General features: G+C 43.6%; 1 protein-coding gene across 7 annotated transcripts in view; it reads right to left on the reverse strand.

The window, feature by feature from the left end:
* The window catches only part of celf1 (cugbp, Elav-like family member 1), a 32,878-nt gene that overhangs the window by 11,681 nt on the left and 5,264 nt on the right, over nt 1-15,933 (reverse strand). For 6 of the 7 annotated variants that reach the window (XM_079497981.1, XM_079497979.1, XM_079497975.1 and 3 more), the window contains 11 exons: nt 10,012-10,199; nt 8,591-8,673; nt 7,951-7,999; nt 6,500-6,634; nt 6,087-6,166; nt 4,724-4,885; nt 4,112-4,181; nt 3,855-3,968; nt 2,658-2,774; nt 1,672-1,857; nt 702-725 (listed from right to left, as the gene is read on the reverse strand). In XM_079497981.1, the coding sequence (XP_079354107.1) occupies nt 702-725; nt 1,672-1,857; nt 2,658-2,774; nt 3,855-3,968; nt 4,112-4,181; nt 4,724-4,885; nt 6,087-6,166; nt 6,500-6,634; nt 7,951-7,999; nt 8,591-8,673; nt 10,012-10,189 (1,198 nt within the window). In that variant the 5' untranslated portion in view covers nt 10,190-10,199. The remainder of the gene's footprint in view (nt 1-701; nt 726-1,671; nt 1,858-2,657; nt 2,775-3,854; nt 3,969-4,111; nt 4,182-4,723; nt 4,886-6,086; nt 6,167-6,499; nt 6,635-7,950; nt 8,000-8,590; nt 8,674-10,011; nt 10,200-15,933) is intronic. The other variant, XM_079497978.1, reaches the window with a different exon arrangement.

The raw sequence follows: 15,933 nt of genomic DNA on the forward strand, positions 1-15,933 counted from the left end.
CCCCAAAACATGATTTACTAGACTCTGGTTGCTCGTGTGGCACAACCAAAACCTGGATGTGTGCGTAATGACATCTAATAACACATTCATGGGGGGGAAAATAAATAACTTTTGACCGCAACCAATAGCGTAAAAGTGATATGCTTATGAGCTCCGCTCTATGCTATGAGGGCTGCTGGGGAAACTGGACGACAGGGGAAATTCTGATAAATAGACCCCATGGCAAGACATTGGTTCTTAATGACAATAAAGCTAAAAGGCTCAAAAACAAACAAAACATTGACATCAGACGTCTGGCAGACAAACGGAAACAAACAGAAACATGAGAGACAGACGAGAACAAGCCTTCTGGTATGGACTTCTGCTTGTTTTAAAGGTCTGGTATGGACTTCTTGCTTGTTTGAAAGTGTATAGACTTCTGCTTGTTTTAAAGTGTATAGACTTCTCCTTGTTTTAAAGTGTATAGAATTCTGCTTGTTTTAAAGTGTATAGACTTCTGCTTGTTTTAAAGTGTATAGACTTCTGCTTGTTTTAAAGTGTAAAGACTTCTGCTTGTTTTAAAGTGTATAGACTTCTGCTTGTTTTAAAGTGTATAGACTTCTACTTGTTTTAAGGTGTGAGTGGAAAAACAAACAGAGCATGGTAGAATATATGGGGGGAGGGGAGGGGGTGATGGGGTGTGGTGTGGGCGGGGCTCTTACCGGCGCTGCGGCTACTGTCTCTGGCTGTGGCAGCAGATTAAAACAAGACAAAATCCTTAGCAGAAGGTGACAACAATAACAACAACAACAATAATAACAACACAACAATAACAACAACGATCTATAGACTACATTTCATCCGACCCATACAGAAGCCCATATTTTACCTTTTAAATTATGTTAACAACTTAACACATTGACTGCCATGGACGGAGATCTCTGCCTTTTAATATTTTTAAGGTTGGTCCCTTATTTTACCTTTCAGGTATATATTATGTAGACTACATTACTTCCGACCCATACAAAAACTCTTATTTTACCTTGTAGTATGCAACCGATTAGTCCGCTTTCTGTGTGTCTGTGTACTTACTTTTATTTGTGTATAAACATTTCCTTATAAGCTAAATGTTCTCAGGTAAAGGAACTAATCAAATTACTTATTTCAAGTCAAAACTAAAAAGTCATTAGTAAAAAATACAGACAAACATTAAAGTGAGGAGAAGAACAAACCTTGTGAACAAATAGACACACACACTTCACCTAATCCCCTACTTTTCTATTTTTAAAGCGCAGCTCAAGACCCACTTCTACACTCTTGCTTTTAATTGATCTTTCATTTTTTTTGTTATTCATGTCCTCACTGTATTGCATTACTGCTCTTGTTTTTTTAATGTTTATGCCTTGCTTTTCTTTTTTTTCTCCATTGCTCTGTAAAGCACTTTGAGCTGCATTTCATGTCATGAAAGGTGCTATACAAATAAAGTTTTATTATTATTATTATTTTCAGGGGGTGACCCCCAAAACAATCACATTTACTGAGCTGGCTGAGCCAATAATCTAATGACTGGGTCATCTGACTCAGTATTAGCATCTTTCTGCCGGTCATCACATTATTGGCTCAAAAACAAAAAACATCTCCACGGATACAAGGCTTCATGAGGTTAGGGTTAAATTAATTCAAGCCACCTACCTTCCTTCTGGCTGCCTGCAGCGGAGACGTTCTGCTGGGACAGCAGACTCTGGTTGTAGAGGGAGGGCAGGGCGGCTGCAGCATACTGCTGGATGCCAGAGTACGCCTGGCTGAGAGCCTCCATGGTGCTACCCGACCCGTTGGAGAGCCCTCCACTACCCAGGCCCCCGTTCAGTGCTGCCATGCCTGGAGGGAGGAGACAAGATCAGTGTTAATGACCCGTTGGAGAGCCCTCCACTACCCAGGCCCCCGTTCAGCGCTGCCATGCCTGGATGGAGGAGACAAGATCAGTGTTAATGACCCGTTGGAGAGCCCTCCACTACCCAGGCCCCCGTTCAGCGCTGCCATGCCTGGAGGGAGGAGACAAGATCAGTGTTAATGACCCGTTGGAGAGCCCTCCACTACCCAGGCCCCCGTTCAGCGCTGCCATGCCTGGAGGGAGGAGACAAGATCAGTGTTAATGACCCGTTGGAGAGCCCTCCACTACCCAGGCCCCCGTTCAGCGCTGCCATGCCTGGATGGAGGAGACAAGATCAGTGTTAATGACCCGTTGGAGAGCCCTCCACTACCCGTTCAGCACTGCCATGCCTGGCGGGAGGGGACTAGATCAGTGTTAATGACGTGTTGTTGACTGCGGAATTAATTCATCGCAATGCCCCGTTGACTGCCTAGATTTCACTAACCTTTGAAGAACCAACGCGCCGACGTCATTGTTCCTTTTAATGAAAATCCGCTTTAAAATGGTGTGATCCTGTCGTAGTGTTGAACAACAATCCAAAGTGGCGATCAACCACAACAGAGCGGAGGAGAAACGCACCCACTGAGCGCCACCGCCGCCATTGGAATGCATTGGGCCTCAATTTCCCAGAACCCTTTGCATACCAGTGCGACAAAACATTTTGCAGTGTCATCATCCGAACGTGTTACTAATCCCACTCTAACAATAGGATGTATTACTTAATAAAACAATACGTTGTATAATTTACCAGCCAGTGAACTCATGCTGAGTCCAGCTCCTGCTCCAGCTGCCAGGGATTGCAAGGCTCCCAGAGAGGCCATGGGGTTCATGCTGCTGGAGTTACTGCTGGACGATGGAGAGGAACCTGGAAAACACGGGAGACACTGGAGTTACTGCTGGATCTGGAAGACACAGAGACACTGAGGAGTTACTGCTGGAGGAGAGGAACCTGGAAAACATGGACACTGGAGTTACTGTTGGACCTGGAAGACACCGAGACACTGAGGAGTAATGCCACGTTCACACCAAGGAAGCTAGAAGCCGCTTCGTGCTCCCATGTAATCTCTATGCATACCAGCGTTTTCATTTTGAAGCTTGGAATGAATAGCTTTTTTTTTGTTTGTTGCTTTTTTCTCCTGAAAACTTAACTTTGACGCAGCTTTTAAAAGCTGGGTTCTGGCTTCAAGCTTCTAGAAGCTGCTTCTAGCCAATCAGAGCACAGCGTGGTTTGAGGAGGCGGAGTTTAGCTCATTTGACAAGAGCAGAAAACCTCCGACCGAAGCTGACCGCACCGAGATCGAATTAAATTATTTACTTTTTAAATAAGGGCTGTATATGTAATATGAATGATTTGGCAAGAACATAGCATACTTATGGAAATAAATAAAAGTTTATATGATCAACAAGTTGTCGAAGCGGTGAAAACTGGTTGCGTTCCCAGTGGAATGGCACAGTAGCTGGGGAGAAGTGCCCTACAGTCACCCCCCCCCCGGTTCTCACCGGAGCTAAGCATGGACTGACCACCGAATGCCGTCGCTGACTGTGGACTAAACACACACACGGTTTATAAATTAGCAGATATAGATCTAGACAAAGAACTAAACAATAAAAACCGGTTGTTTTTTCGTGTCTTTTTCCCCAAACGCTCTGTCGGTCGTGTGCACGTCCGTCGTGTGTGTGTGTGTGTGTGATATAATAGCCCTATTAACTATTATTGTTAATGTTAAGTAGCCTAAACAATATCACACACACAACAAGGTTGAAAGCCCTTCCTTCCACAGTGGATATATTTGAAAATGCTCCGTCTCACGTCTCTGTGTAAACATTCACTACGAGGACATGGTAAAACGGGTGACGTTGTGACTCATGTTGGCTCACGCCACGAATGCTGTTACATCGGTCTAAACAAAGCGTACAGTTCTCATTCGTGTCTGTGCGCGCATACCTGAGCTGGTGAGCACGCTGAGCGGGCTGCTGGAGGTGGTCATGGCGTTGGAGCCAGAGGACGTCTGTGTGGCTGCTGCCGCCAACGCTGCCAAGTTCTGCATGGCACTCAGACCTGCAAGCACACACACACACACACAGTGTGTCAAGGTTCCCACACATTTGTGTCTCCGTATCTGACATAGGTTCCTGTGTGTGTCTCCTTATCTGACATAGGTTGCAGGTCAGAGCATTGTGTGTATGTGTGTGTGTTCCTACCTGACATAGGGTGCAGGTTGTTCAGGGCGTTGCCCTGGTTTGCAGACTGCTGTAGCAACTGTAAATAAAGCTACACACACACACACACACACACACACACACACACACACACACACACACACACACACACACACACACACACACACACACACACACACACACACACACACACACACACACACACACACACACACACACACACACACACACACACACACACGTTACTATCCATGCCCTAAAATGTAGTTACTGTGGTTAGGGTGGCAGTACAGCCCAATCAAAAAGCCTTTTGTAAAACTTTTTTTTCCTTCAATATATTATGCATTTAAGTAACGCAGTACTTGACGTTTTTGACTATAATGAAACAACACCCAGGATGAAAGTGGTAAAGAGAGGAACAAAGTGAAGTGAATGATGATGAACACACAAACCACACACACAAGAAGATAGATGATGTTATAAATCAACTGTAGATTTAGTCGACTAAAATCTTATATTTGGTCAACTAGACTCAAACTAAAACATTTCAGATGACTAAAATATAACTAAAACTAAATGGAATTTAATTCCAAAGACTATGACTACAGTGTGTGTGTGCATGTCTTTACTCACTGCCAGGTACTGAGGTCCCAGGCTGTTGAGTCCTGCCAGGTTTCCCCACATGGAGGCAGCATTGAGCTGCTGCATCTGCTGCTGCAGCTGCTGAGCCATCCTCTTCTGTTCCTTATCCTTCTGAGTGTCTGCAAACTTTACTACAATGGGAGACGAACAGCCCTGGAGATACATACATATATTATTATCCTTCTGAGTGTCTGCAAACTTTACTACAATGGGAGATGAACAGCCCTGGAGATACATACATATATTATTATCCTTCTGAGTGTCTGCAAACTTTATTTATTCCCACCATTTTGAATTATATGAAAAACTGTTCAAATCGATCTACTCCCGGGATTTTTTATCAAATTGCAGGGAACTTTCTACACACAAACGAATATTTATGAACATATTGTGCGTTTGTATTTAAGTTTAAAAATGAAGGTTTGTGAGCCAATGAAAATTGCAGTTTTGTGAAAATTCTTCTTCTGCCCCTACATACATGCAGTCACATTTTTAGGATTTTTTTTAATGAAACCTTACAGTCCTTCTATACTTCTCATCAAACAGACAGTTGACCTGTCCAAGCGCGTGGAAGGAACACGTTATTCCAACCAGTTCCTTTCCCCTCCATCAGGCGCCCCGGCTGGCCAGGGGGAGGCAGTTTGTTTAGAGACCAGGATTGTGTTCTATGTTTCTAATAGCTGGGTCTGAATTCGTTAAAATCGTGCAGTTGGTGACAAGTTTTTGATTTTTGGTATGGTGGTATGTATGGTTATAAGGTTTTCAAAAACCATCGCAAACGAGTTGGGAGCGCCCCCTAGTGGTCCGTTTGCAATGAATCTAATATTAAATGGGTCAGTATAGAGTGTCGCAGTCCCGCCTCCTACCCTGGACCAGGAAATGAAACCCAATGCATTATTCTCATAGACATTTCTTAAAGTATTTATTTAAAGACGGTTACGCCGCGGACAAAGCCAACTCGAGTCGTGACAACTCATGACAACACAAACAATATTTTGGACCAAACAAATAATTAGAAAGAAGAAAAAAACGGCAGGTTACAACACTTTTTTTGTTGTTTTTCTTCTTTGTAATTATTTGTTTGGTCTGCGGACTGCGACGCTCTATATGGTTATAAATCAAAATAATTGATAAAAGAGGTTTTTGAAAACCTTATAACCATACCTACCATCATACCAAAAATCAAAAACTTGTCACCAAGTGCACGATCTTGTTGATTTTGGACGAATTCAGACCCAGCTATAATGGCTTATTTTGCATATTGCATAGTTATTTACTTATTGCTTGGCCCCTGTTATCGCTGCTTGCTATATTTATTATTATTATTATAATTATTATTGTAAAAGAGTCTTACCTCCATGGTCTGAGACTGATGCATGGACTTTATGGCTGACAGAGCCATCTGTCTGGCTGTGAACGTGACGAACGCACACCCTGCAACAAGAGGACACTGTTAGTTTAGTCCTATGTTAACAATGTAAACATAACGACACCTTTTACAATAGAATACAAACTTGAGCCCACTCAGCGGCCATAGCAATGATGTTTTTCCCCACACATGAATTAAATGGCGTTTGAATCTATTTTCGGACAACTTTAAAGGGAGGCAGTGTTCCTTCCACGCTAGTGTAGCTGCTAATGTTGTTTGTTACCAGCTGCCTGTGAGCACTCAGCTCGGGGATATCAAAACATCCCGCTTGCTCCGCCCCAGGATGAAGACGAGTGCACCTATTTCGAGTGTGTGTGTGTGTGTGTGCATTTACATACCTCTACTCAGACCGTCAGGTCCTCTCAGTATTCTACACTCCTCTATCTGTCCGTAAGGACTGAACATCAGTCGGATGTCGTTCTCGTTGCACTTCTTAGAGATCATCCCGATGAACAGCTTCCTGTCTTCCACCGCTGCACACACACACACACACACACACACACACACACACACACACACACACACACACACACACACACACACACACACACACACACACACACACACACACACACACACACACACACACACACACACACACACACACACACACACACACACACACACACACACACACACACGGGTTTGGTTACAAACTATTTCAATAAAAACATCCATCAAAGCCGAGAATCGGTGGCGAAGTGGTAAAGTCCCTGCCTACCACCACAGAGGTTGTGGGTTCGAGTCCACCGTGGTGGTCGAGTGTCTGCTTGAACACAATTGTCTCGTGTGTTCGGTGGAGGGAAGCCGGGCGGGGAGGAGGGTGATATTTGTCACTGTACGTAATCCTACAGGCTGGGGGGCGGCACCTGTCAGCAGGGAGTGTTGGGAGGGAGGAGAGGGACCAAGGCTCTACTGTATGTCTTCCCGGTGGGGCCTCCTCACTGGTAGGTGAGTCAGTAGGATACAACAGAACATCCTCCCGGTGGGGAGGATGTTCAACACAGAACTGTGTGTGGTGAATGAGGTGGAATTAATTGGCATAACATACGGAGCCAATCCAAGTTACACAACACACTGATTGGCCGAGCGACACCAGCAAAAATACACAATCCCTGATTGGCCGAGCGACGCCACCAAAAATACACAATCCCTGATTGGCCGAGCGACAACACCGACATATGTGGATGACGTAACCAATTTGAGTTTCAAACGTATATAGGACACTGAAAACATTTAGAACACATTGTAGTGGATATCGCCTGTTTCAATAACTTGATTGGAGTCTGCTTATGGCAAATTAAATTGATTTGACATAACTTAAAAAGTCCATGGATGCTGATACTCTGTCTGTTTCTATTTGCCCATTTGCCAAAGAAGTGTGCAATTTACAATGGAAAAGAGAATACTAGAAATATACATACTAGAAAAAAAACATACTAGAAATCCTCACACGGTCTAGAATAGACCACCAGTCAAACTGGTGGCAGAAGGGAGGGAGGGACGGTAAGTTGACAAGAGTCAGAGGTAAGTTGCGCACTCTGATCACGCACAAGTAGGCCCTTCATGGCCAACTTGGGTGCAAAGCGCAAGTTGACAGCTCGACAGAGTGCATTTCTAGTTAAAATAAATAAATCACACCCATGTGAAGTGAGGGCTGCTATTATTATCTCTCTTATCATCTCATTCTGGCCAATCACAATTTGCGTTCTCACTTTTCCATCTTCACTTTTGTATTTATTTTATACAAACCCGGAAAGCTGGGCATAGGAAAAAACAAAGTTCTCACCGTTATTTTTCTCACTGTCTGCAGGCTTCATCTGGATTGGATGATGCATCTGTACATGAACATACATGTCAACATGGTATAAATCTGTACATGACAATAAATACAAAATGGTTTAAATCTGTACATGACAATAAATACAACATGGTTGAAACATGTACAGTACTGTACATGACAGGATAAATACATGTCAACATGGTTTCAATCATTCTGAAAAAATGTTTGTCGAGCCTAATCTGTGATTTGGGAAATGGCGTGAAAGGAGCCTACCACCCAGTGTTTATTTCGACCAAATTTCGACTAAAACTATGACGAAAAGTGGCTGACGAAAACTAAATAAAAACGAAATAAAAAACTAAGCTATGACGACTTTGGACTATAACTAAGACTAAATATTTTGGCAATTTCGTCAACAAATAAAAACTAGACTAAAATGTTAGGGAGAGACTAGTGGAGAAGAGATCCAGTAGAACTAAAAGACAAGTCATTATATGATCAGTTGTGTGCAGGACTGCACACAACTGATCTACAAGCTCACGACATGTCGCAGCTTGTAGATCGGAACACAGCTGAGTATGAATCAGGCATTTCAACGCAAAATACATTTTAATCGACTAAATCAACTATAGATTTAGGTACTCACCCCTGGCAGGATCTTCATGTTGTGGAGGGCGTTCTGCGCTTCCAGCGCCGCTTTACGAGTGTAGTACGTTATGAAACAACAGCCTGTAAGACACAGTGTAGTACGTTATGAAACAACAGCCTGTAAGACACAGTGTAGTACGTTATGAAACAACAGCCTGTAAGAAACAGTGTAGTACGTTATGAAACAACAGCCTGTAAGAAACAGTGTAGTACGTTATGAAACAACAGCCTGTAAGAAACAGTGTAGTACGTTATGAAACAACAGCCTGTAAGACACAGTGTAGTACGTTATGAAACAACAGCCTGTAAGACACAGTGTAGTACGTTATGAAACAACAGCCTGTAAGACACAGTGTAGTACGTTATGAAACAACAGCCTGTAAGACACAGTGTAGTACGTTATGAAACAACAGCCTGTAAGAAACAGTGTAGTACGTTATGAAACAACAGCCTGTAAGACACAGTGTAGTACGTTATGAAACAACAGCCTGTAAGACACAGTGTAGTACGTTATGAAACTACAGCCTGTAAGACAGTGTAGTACGTTATGAAACAACAGCCTGTAAGACAGTGTAGTACGTTATGAAACTACAGCCTGTAAGACACAGTTTAGTACGTTATGAAACTACAGCCTGTAAGACAAGAGTATTGTATAGTACGTTCAGGGATGGCTCCGGGGGGGCCCATGGGGGGCTTTAGCCCCCTAGATCTGGTGGAAGCTTAGCCTCACTTAAACCCCCCCTCCCCACAAACCCAATTGACTGACTTATATGTAAACCAAAATTCATTACCCCCCGCTCTAAACAGCCAGCCCCCCATAATATTAATATTTGAAATCATGGCCAGGAACACAGAACAGGTCGGAGGGTTCCGTCTCTCAGGACACACCTTTACTCTGAGGAGAGGACAGTTCATACCTTTGCTCTGAGGACAGTTCATACCTTTGCTCTGAGGACAGTTCATACCTTTGCTCTGAGGAGAGGACAGTTCATACCTTTGCTCTGAGGACAGTTCATACCTTTGCTCTGAGGAGAGGACAGTTCATAACTTTGCTCTGAGGAGAGGACAGTTCATACCTTTGCTCTGAGGAGAGGACAGTTCATAACTTTGCTCTGAGGAGAGGACAGTTCATAACTTTACTCTGAGGAGAGGACAGTTCATACCTTTGCTCTGAGGAGAGGACAGTTCATACCTTTACTCTGAGGAAAGGACAGTTCATACCTTTACTCTGAGGACAGTTCATACCTTTACTCTGAGGAGAGGACAGTTCATAACTTTGCTCTGAGGAGAGGACAGTTCATACCTTTACTCTGAGGAGAGGACAGTTCATACCTTTGCTCTGAGGAGAGGACAGTTCATACCTTTACTCGGAGGAGAGGACAGTTCATACCTTTACTCTGAGGAGAGGACAGTTCATACCTTTGCTCTGAGGAGGGTTCTGGCTGCGGTCTCTCAGCACATTGATCTCGTACACAGCCCCATAAGGCTCAAACAGCTCCCTGAGCTGCTCCTCCGACCAGGAGCGAGGAATCTGCCCCACGAACATCTTGATGGCGTCCATGTCCGGTTGGTCGGGGTGGTCCAGAGACCCGTTCATCTTCTTACCTCTGAGGAGCAACACACACATCACAACATACGAATCAACTTCATGGTCACTGGAGTGGTTTCTAGGGATGCTCTGATCAGGTTTTTTGGGACCGATCCCAATCACAGATTGTTTTTCTCAGTCATGATTGGCCGATACCGACCTTGTGCGTAAGAGGAAAATAATTGAACGGCGCTGAGTCGGCTCTAGCGGCCATCGCAACGTCCGACACGGCGACTCTCTTGCCCTACGGCTCGCTCGTATAAACTATTGTACATTCCTGCTAATGTAGAATTTTTTTATTATTAATTATTATATCATTCACCTAATTTACTGAAAAATGTCATATTATTCAACTACTAGTACTGTACTGTAAATTTGTATTATATTATTCACCTACTGTACTGAAAATGCTGTGCATCTCAGAATGAATTAATTGAATACCAAAACTTAACATTTAATTAAATCAACAGAACACTGCTTTCACTTTTCCATTGTGACTTCACCCATTTTCAACCTATCCTACCTATAATTGGTCCTCACTAATGCTCATTATATTTTATCTTCGTAAAATTGGTCCTCACTTTTTTTTGCAACCCATTTTTTCATCCAGTGTCAATTATCTAATGTAATCCTGGACGCTACACTTCCTCTGCCAACCTGGGGGGGCAGCGGACTGACCTCGTGTTTCCTTCTATGCATGAGGAGTCCAAGCTGCTTCTTTTCACCTGACAGGGGGGGAAGTTTCCCCGGTCGGATGTAGCGAGTGGAAGGAACACGATATTCCGACCAGTTCCTTTCCCCTCCATCAGGCTGGCCAGGGGGAGGTAATTGGTCCTCACTAATGTTCATGATAAAATGGTATCATTTGTTTTCTTCTCGGTCTGTGCTTGTCTCAGATGAGGAGATACAGACTACAGAGTGAGTAGATAAAAATGGTTCCATATTATAATGAGCATTAGTGAGGACCAATCATATGAAGATAAAATATAATGAGCATTAGTGAGGACCAATCATATGAAGATAAAATAGTCATCTTCAGGTGAATGAAAAGTCAGTCATGGGTATGAGTCGCACGCACGCGCGCGCGCGCACACGCACACACACACACACACACACACACACACACACACACACACACACACACACACACACACACACACACACACACACACACACACACACACACACACACACACACACACACACACACACACACGGCAGTGTCACAGATCATTGCGGAACACAACTCAACTCAAGTGAAATTCAACTCAAAACACTGGAGTACATGACCTCTGACCTCTAAAGATGAGTACATGGGCTCTAAAGCTAAGCTACCCAAATGCCAAGGTAAAGACAAAAGACCTGTTTTTAGGATTAAAGGATATTGCATTGAGAGATGTAACGCTAATGTACTGCTCATTCATGCAAAAATGTACTGTATGTCTCCGGTCGCCTCAATGTAAATAGATTTACAAAAATGCACTTATCTGGGATTCTTTTCACAGATTGGGGGAAAATATGGTGAAGAGAGTTGGGGCAGATGGAAAAAATAATTCATCAAGTACAGTGAGACTCTGGTCCATTTTACTAAGCATAGAGAGGGTCTAAAGTGGTTAAACTGAAGTGAAACATATTATCAAAGTATTCTGAGGCACCCCTGGACCTGTGGCGTGGCACCCGCTGTGACTGGCAGGATGTGGGACACAGTTACTCACAATGGACTGGAGTTCAGGGAGCAGTGGTCCACCATCATTTCAACTAATAACACAGTTACTCACACTGGACTGGAGTTCAGGGAGCAGTGGTCCACCATCATTTAAAACACAGTTACTCACACTGGACTGGAGTTCATAGAGCAGTGGTCCACCATCATTTCAACTAATAACACAGTTACTCACACTGGACTGGAGTTCAGAGAGCAGTGGTCCACCATCATTTAAAACACAGTTACTCACACTGGACTGGAGTTCAGGGAGCAGTGGTCCACCAACATTTAAAACACAGTTACTCACACTGGACTGGAGTTCAGGGAGCAGTGGTCCACCAACATTTAAAACACAGTTACTCACACTGGACTGGAGTTCAGAGAGCAGTGATCCACCATCATTTAAAACACAGTTACTCACACTGGACTGGAGTTCAGAGAGCAGTGGTCCACCATCATTTAAAACACAGTTACTCACACTGGACTGGAGTTCAGAGAGCAGTGGTCCACCAACATTTAAAACACAGTTACTCACACTGGACTGGAGTTCAGAGAGCAGTGGTCCACCATCATTTATAACACAGTTACTCACACTGGACTGGAGTTCAGAGAGCAGTGATCCACCATCATTTATAACACAGTTACTCACACTGGACTGGAGTTCAGGGAGCAGTGATCCACCATCATTTAAAACACAGTTACTCACACTGGACTGGAGTTCAGAGAGCAGTGGTCCACCATCATTTCAGGCAGAAAGTCCAGCTTAAAAGAAGCCATGATGACGCCGACGGTCTCACAGTGAAGTCAAGAAGAACAACAACTGAAGTGGAAAACGGTCCAATTTGATCGACTGTAACTGTCCAGAAAACTGTCCAAGTTGACCGAGTGTAAAACCAGAAAACTGTCCAAGTTGATCGACTGCAACACCAGAAAACTGTCCAACTTGATAGACTGTAACACCACAAAACTCCAGAGTCACACAAAACGAGACTACCTGTGTGAGAGTTGGTCTCTCTAGACTGGAGAACACAACAGAACGAAGCGACGGAGAGACCAGACTCAAAACGCTAAACACCACGACGATGAGAGACTCGACAGCTTCACTCTGACTCGATCCTCATGGAGACACAAAGTGGGGTCCAAGTCGCGGAAAAAACTCCCCAAAAATGTTGAAATCCACAGAAAAAAAGAAACACGCACACAAAAATAAACTCACACACGCAACAAACACAAAACAAATCTCCTTACTCGAAACAAAAAGCGAGGAAAATGGTTAAATCTGAGGGGTGGGTTTGGGGGGGGGAGAACGTGGAGGTCAAAACACACACAAAGTGGTCAAGCTGCAGGGTTTGGCCTTACTGGACACTGGGACAAGATAGAGAGATAGAGATAGGCTAACTATACAGAGAGAGGGAGGGGGGGGAGAGGCTAACTATACAGACATGAGAGGAGAGAGAGAAGAGGACCCCTAAATTAACCCCCCCTCACTTAATCATCGTTTTAGTCACCATAGCTTCATATTTATTTCATTCTCATCCGGCATTAGTCAGTAATGGAAAAAGTACTCATATTTTTTACTTGTAACTTAACTATCAATGCTGCAATGCAGAAACACTGTTACAAGTAGCCCAAGTAGGGTGGGGGACAGGGGCAGTAGCCCCCCCTACAGGGTGGGAGGGAGGGACAATGAAAGTGCTGATGCTCCGGCTCTTTGTCAGAGTTTTCCACCAGAGCAGCAGATCTGAGCCGAGGATAAAAAGCTGCTGTCAGATGGATGTGTTGATAACAACTCACAGCTAATCCCGCTACGCATCCGACCTGGACCTCAGGACAATCAGGTTCCGGCGTGTTTGTCCTGTTGTTCTAGTGGGCCCGAGTGTGTGCGTGCGTGTGTATGTTCGTTGCGTGTGCGTCTGTCATACAGTTATATTTTGTCGACTAAAACTAAATAAAAAAAAGGCTATGATGACTAAAACTATGACTAAATATGGTTACAATTGCAGCAACAAATAAACACTAGACTAAAATGTGTCTAGTGGAGAAGAGATCCAGTAGAACTAAAAGACAATTCATTTTATGCTTGGTTGCGCTCTGAAAATATTATATATATTTTGTCACTAGTTTGGGTCCCGCACGGCAAAAACCTAAATACATTTTTGGGTTCTCGAATTAAAACATCTGGTAACCACTGTGATTGGTTCCCAATCCTTGATTCTGATTTTCTGGTTCCTGATTAGACCACGTACTAAATCTCACAATAACCTACATCTTAAATCAGTTATATCAATCCCAGGTGATCCAGCATATCTGTACAGTAGGCTGAACTAGAGATGGGGGAGCGCTTGATTTCCTTACAAACCCTGGCCGTGGGGGATTCTAAGCACAGTCCACGCACATAGCATGGTGACTGAGTGACTCCGGGTGGACAGCTTGTAAGGACAGCAAGCGCACCCAATTCCCTTGTCAGCACAGCTGTTTGTCCTGTATTTTGTTAGCTGTTTTTACTTGATGTTCACAGACATATCAGCTACATCTGCATTCAAAAAAATAGGCACATAGGTATTTATCTGGCACTGAATGTTAAAAGCGACAACCACATGTAGCTGTAGCATAGCCTCTCTGGCCTCTAGTCTAATATAGGCTTTTGATTCAGTGGACAGAGCCAAAATGTATGAAATTCTTAAATTATATGGTATCCCCGACAAAATTATCAATGCCATAAAGGTTCTATATACAAATACCTCAGCGATCACCCTTAGGGCCGATTCATACTCCTATTTTAGAGCCGAATAAAAGTCGGTTCGGCTCTGTAGAGCCTACAATGTGACGTCATTTGAGGTTCGGGGGGGCGGGTACCGTCCTAAAGTCGGCTCTTCGGTGCTACTGAAAATTTCTGACGAGCCGAAGTCATTTCGGCACTACAGCGCCAAAACAGCGGTAAAATAGGAGTATGAATCGGCCCTTACTCCTGACGAAGAAACACCATCATTCCCATTCCCATGATTCCATCAGGCTCTCCTTCAGTCTCTTGAGCAGGCCTCCAACTGTGTTAAGGTCTCCACACACCGGGCGCGAATCGGATGCGAATTCAGATTTTTAGCGGCGTTTCTCCATCGGTTTTCCGAAAAACGCTTCCAAACGCGACCACCTTTAGTCTTTATTTCAACGAGACAAAAACTGAATACGTAAATATATGCAAATCCAACAATAACCACATTATAAAAACACTTAACAACACTCCTCTGAAACAGGTTGATGACTACAAGTATTTGGGTTCATATATATCTTCTTCCCAAAAGGACTTTCAAACTAGGAAGGGTATGGCCTGGTCAGCCTGCAATGACATGCATAAGATCTGGTCATCCCAGCTTAGTAAGATGTTAAAAGTAAAAATATTTAGAACGACTGTTGAGCCGATTCTACTCTATGGCTCCGAGACATGGACACTTTCAAAGAAACTAGAGAAACGGTTGGATGGCACTTACACCCACCTTCTAATGAGAGCGCAAAATCTGTCTTGGAAGAGCCACCCATCGACTAATCTAATATACGGCAACCTTCCCCGTGTTTCTTCACTAGTCAGATCCAGAAGAACACAGTTTGCCGGCCACTAGAGCTGACAATGAGGTTATATCTTCCCTTCTTCTCTGGAGTCCTGGCTCAAAGCAGACCAGAGGTAGAAAACTGTTGTTCCCTGATGTCATCGCTAGGGACACAGGCATCAGTAAGCAGGAACTGGGGATGGCAATGAAAGACCGGGAAGTCTGGCGTAATATTGTGAAATCCACGATCTCGGCCGCGGTCGAAAATTATGATGATGAGTCTAGTCACGCTAACTGATAATTTTTATATATATATATATATATACTGTATATATATATATATATATATATATATATATAGCTACATCATACATGTATAACAACAAGTTATAGAAAAAGAGGTAGCATCCGGTTTCAAAGGTAAAACAATGTATAGGTTGCACCAGGTCTAAATGGGTTAAAGACAGAGAGACCCACAGACACACTCTGTATATAGACACACTGAC

This window comes from Electrona antarctica (genome assembly GCF_951216825.1).
Source record: "Electrona antarctica genome assembly, chromosome: 3".
Lineage (NCBI taxonomy): Eukaryota > Metazoa > Chordata > Actinopteri > Myctophiformes > Myctophidae > Electrona > Electrona antarctica.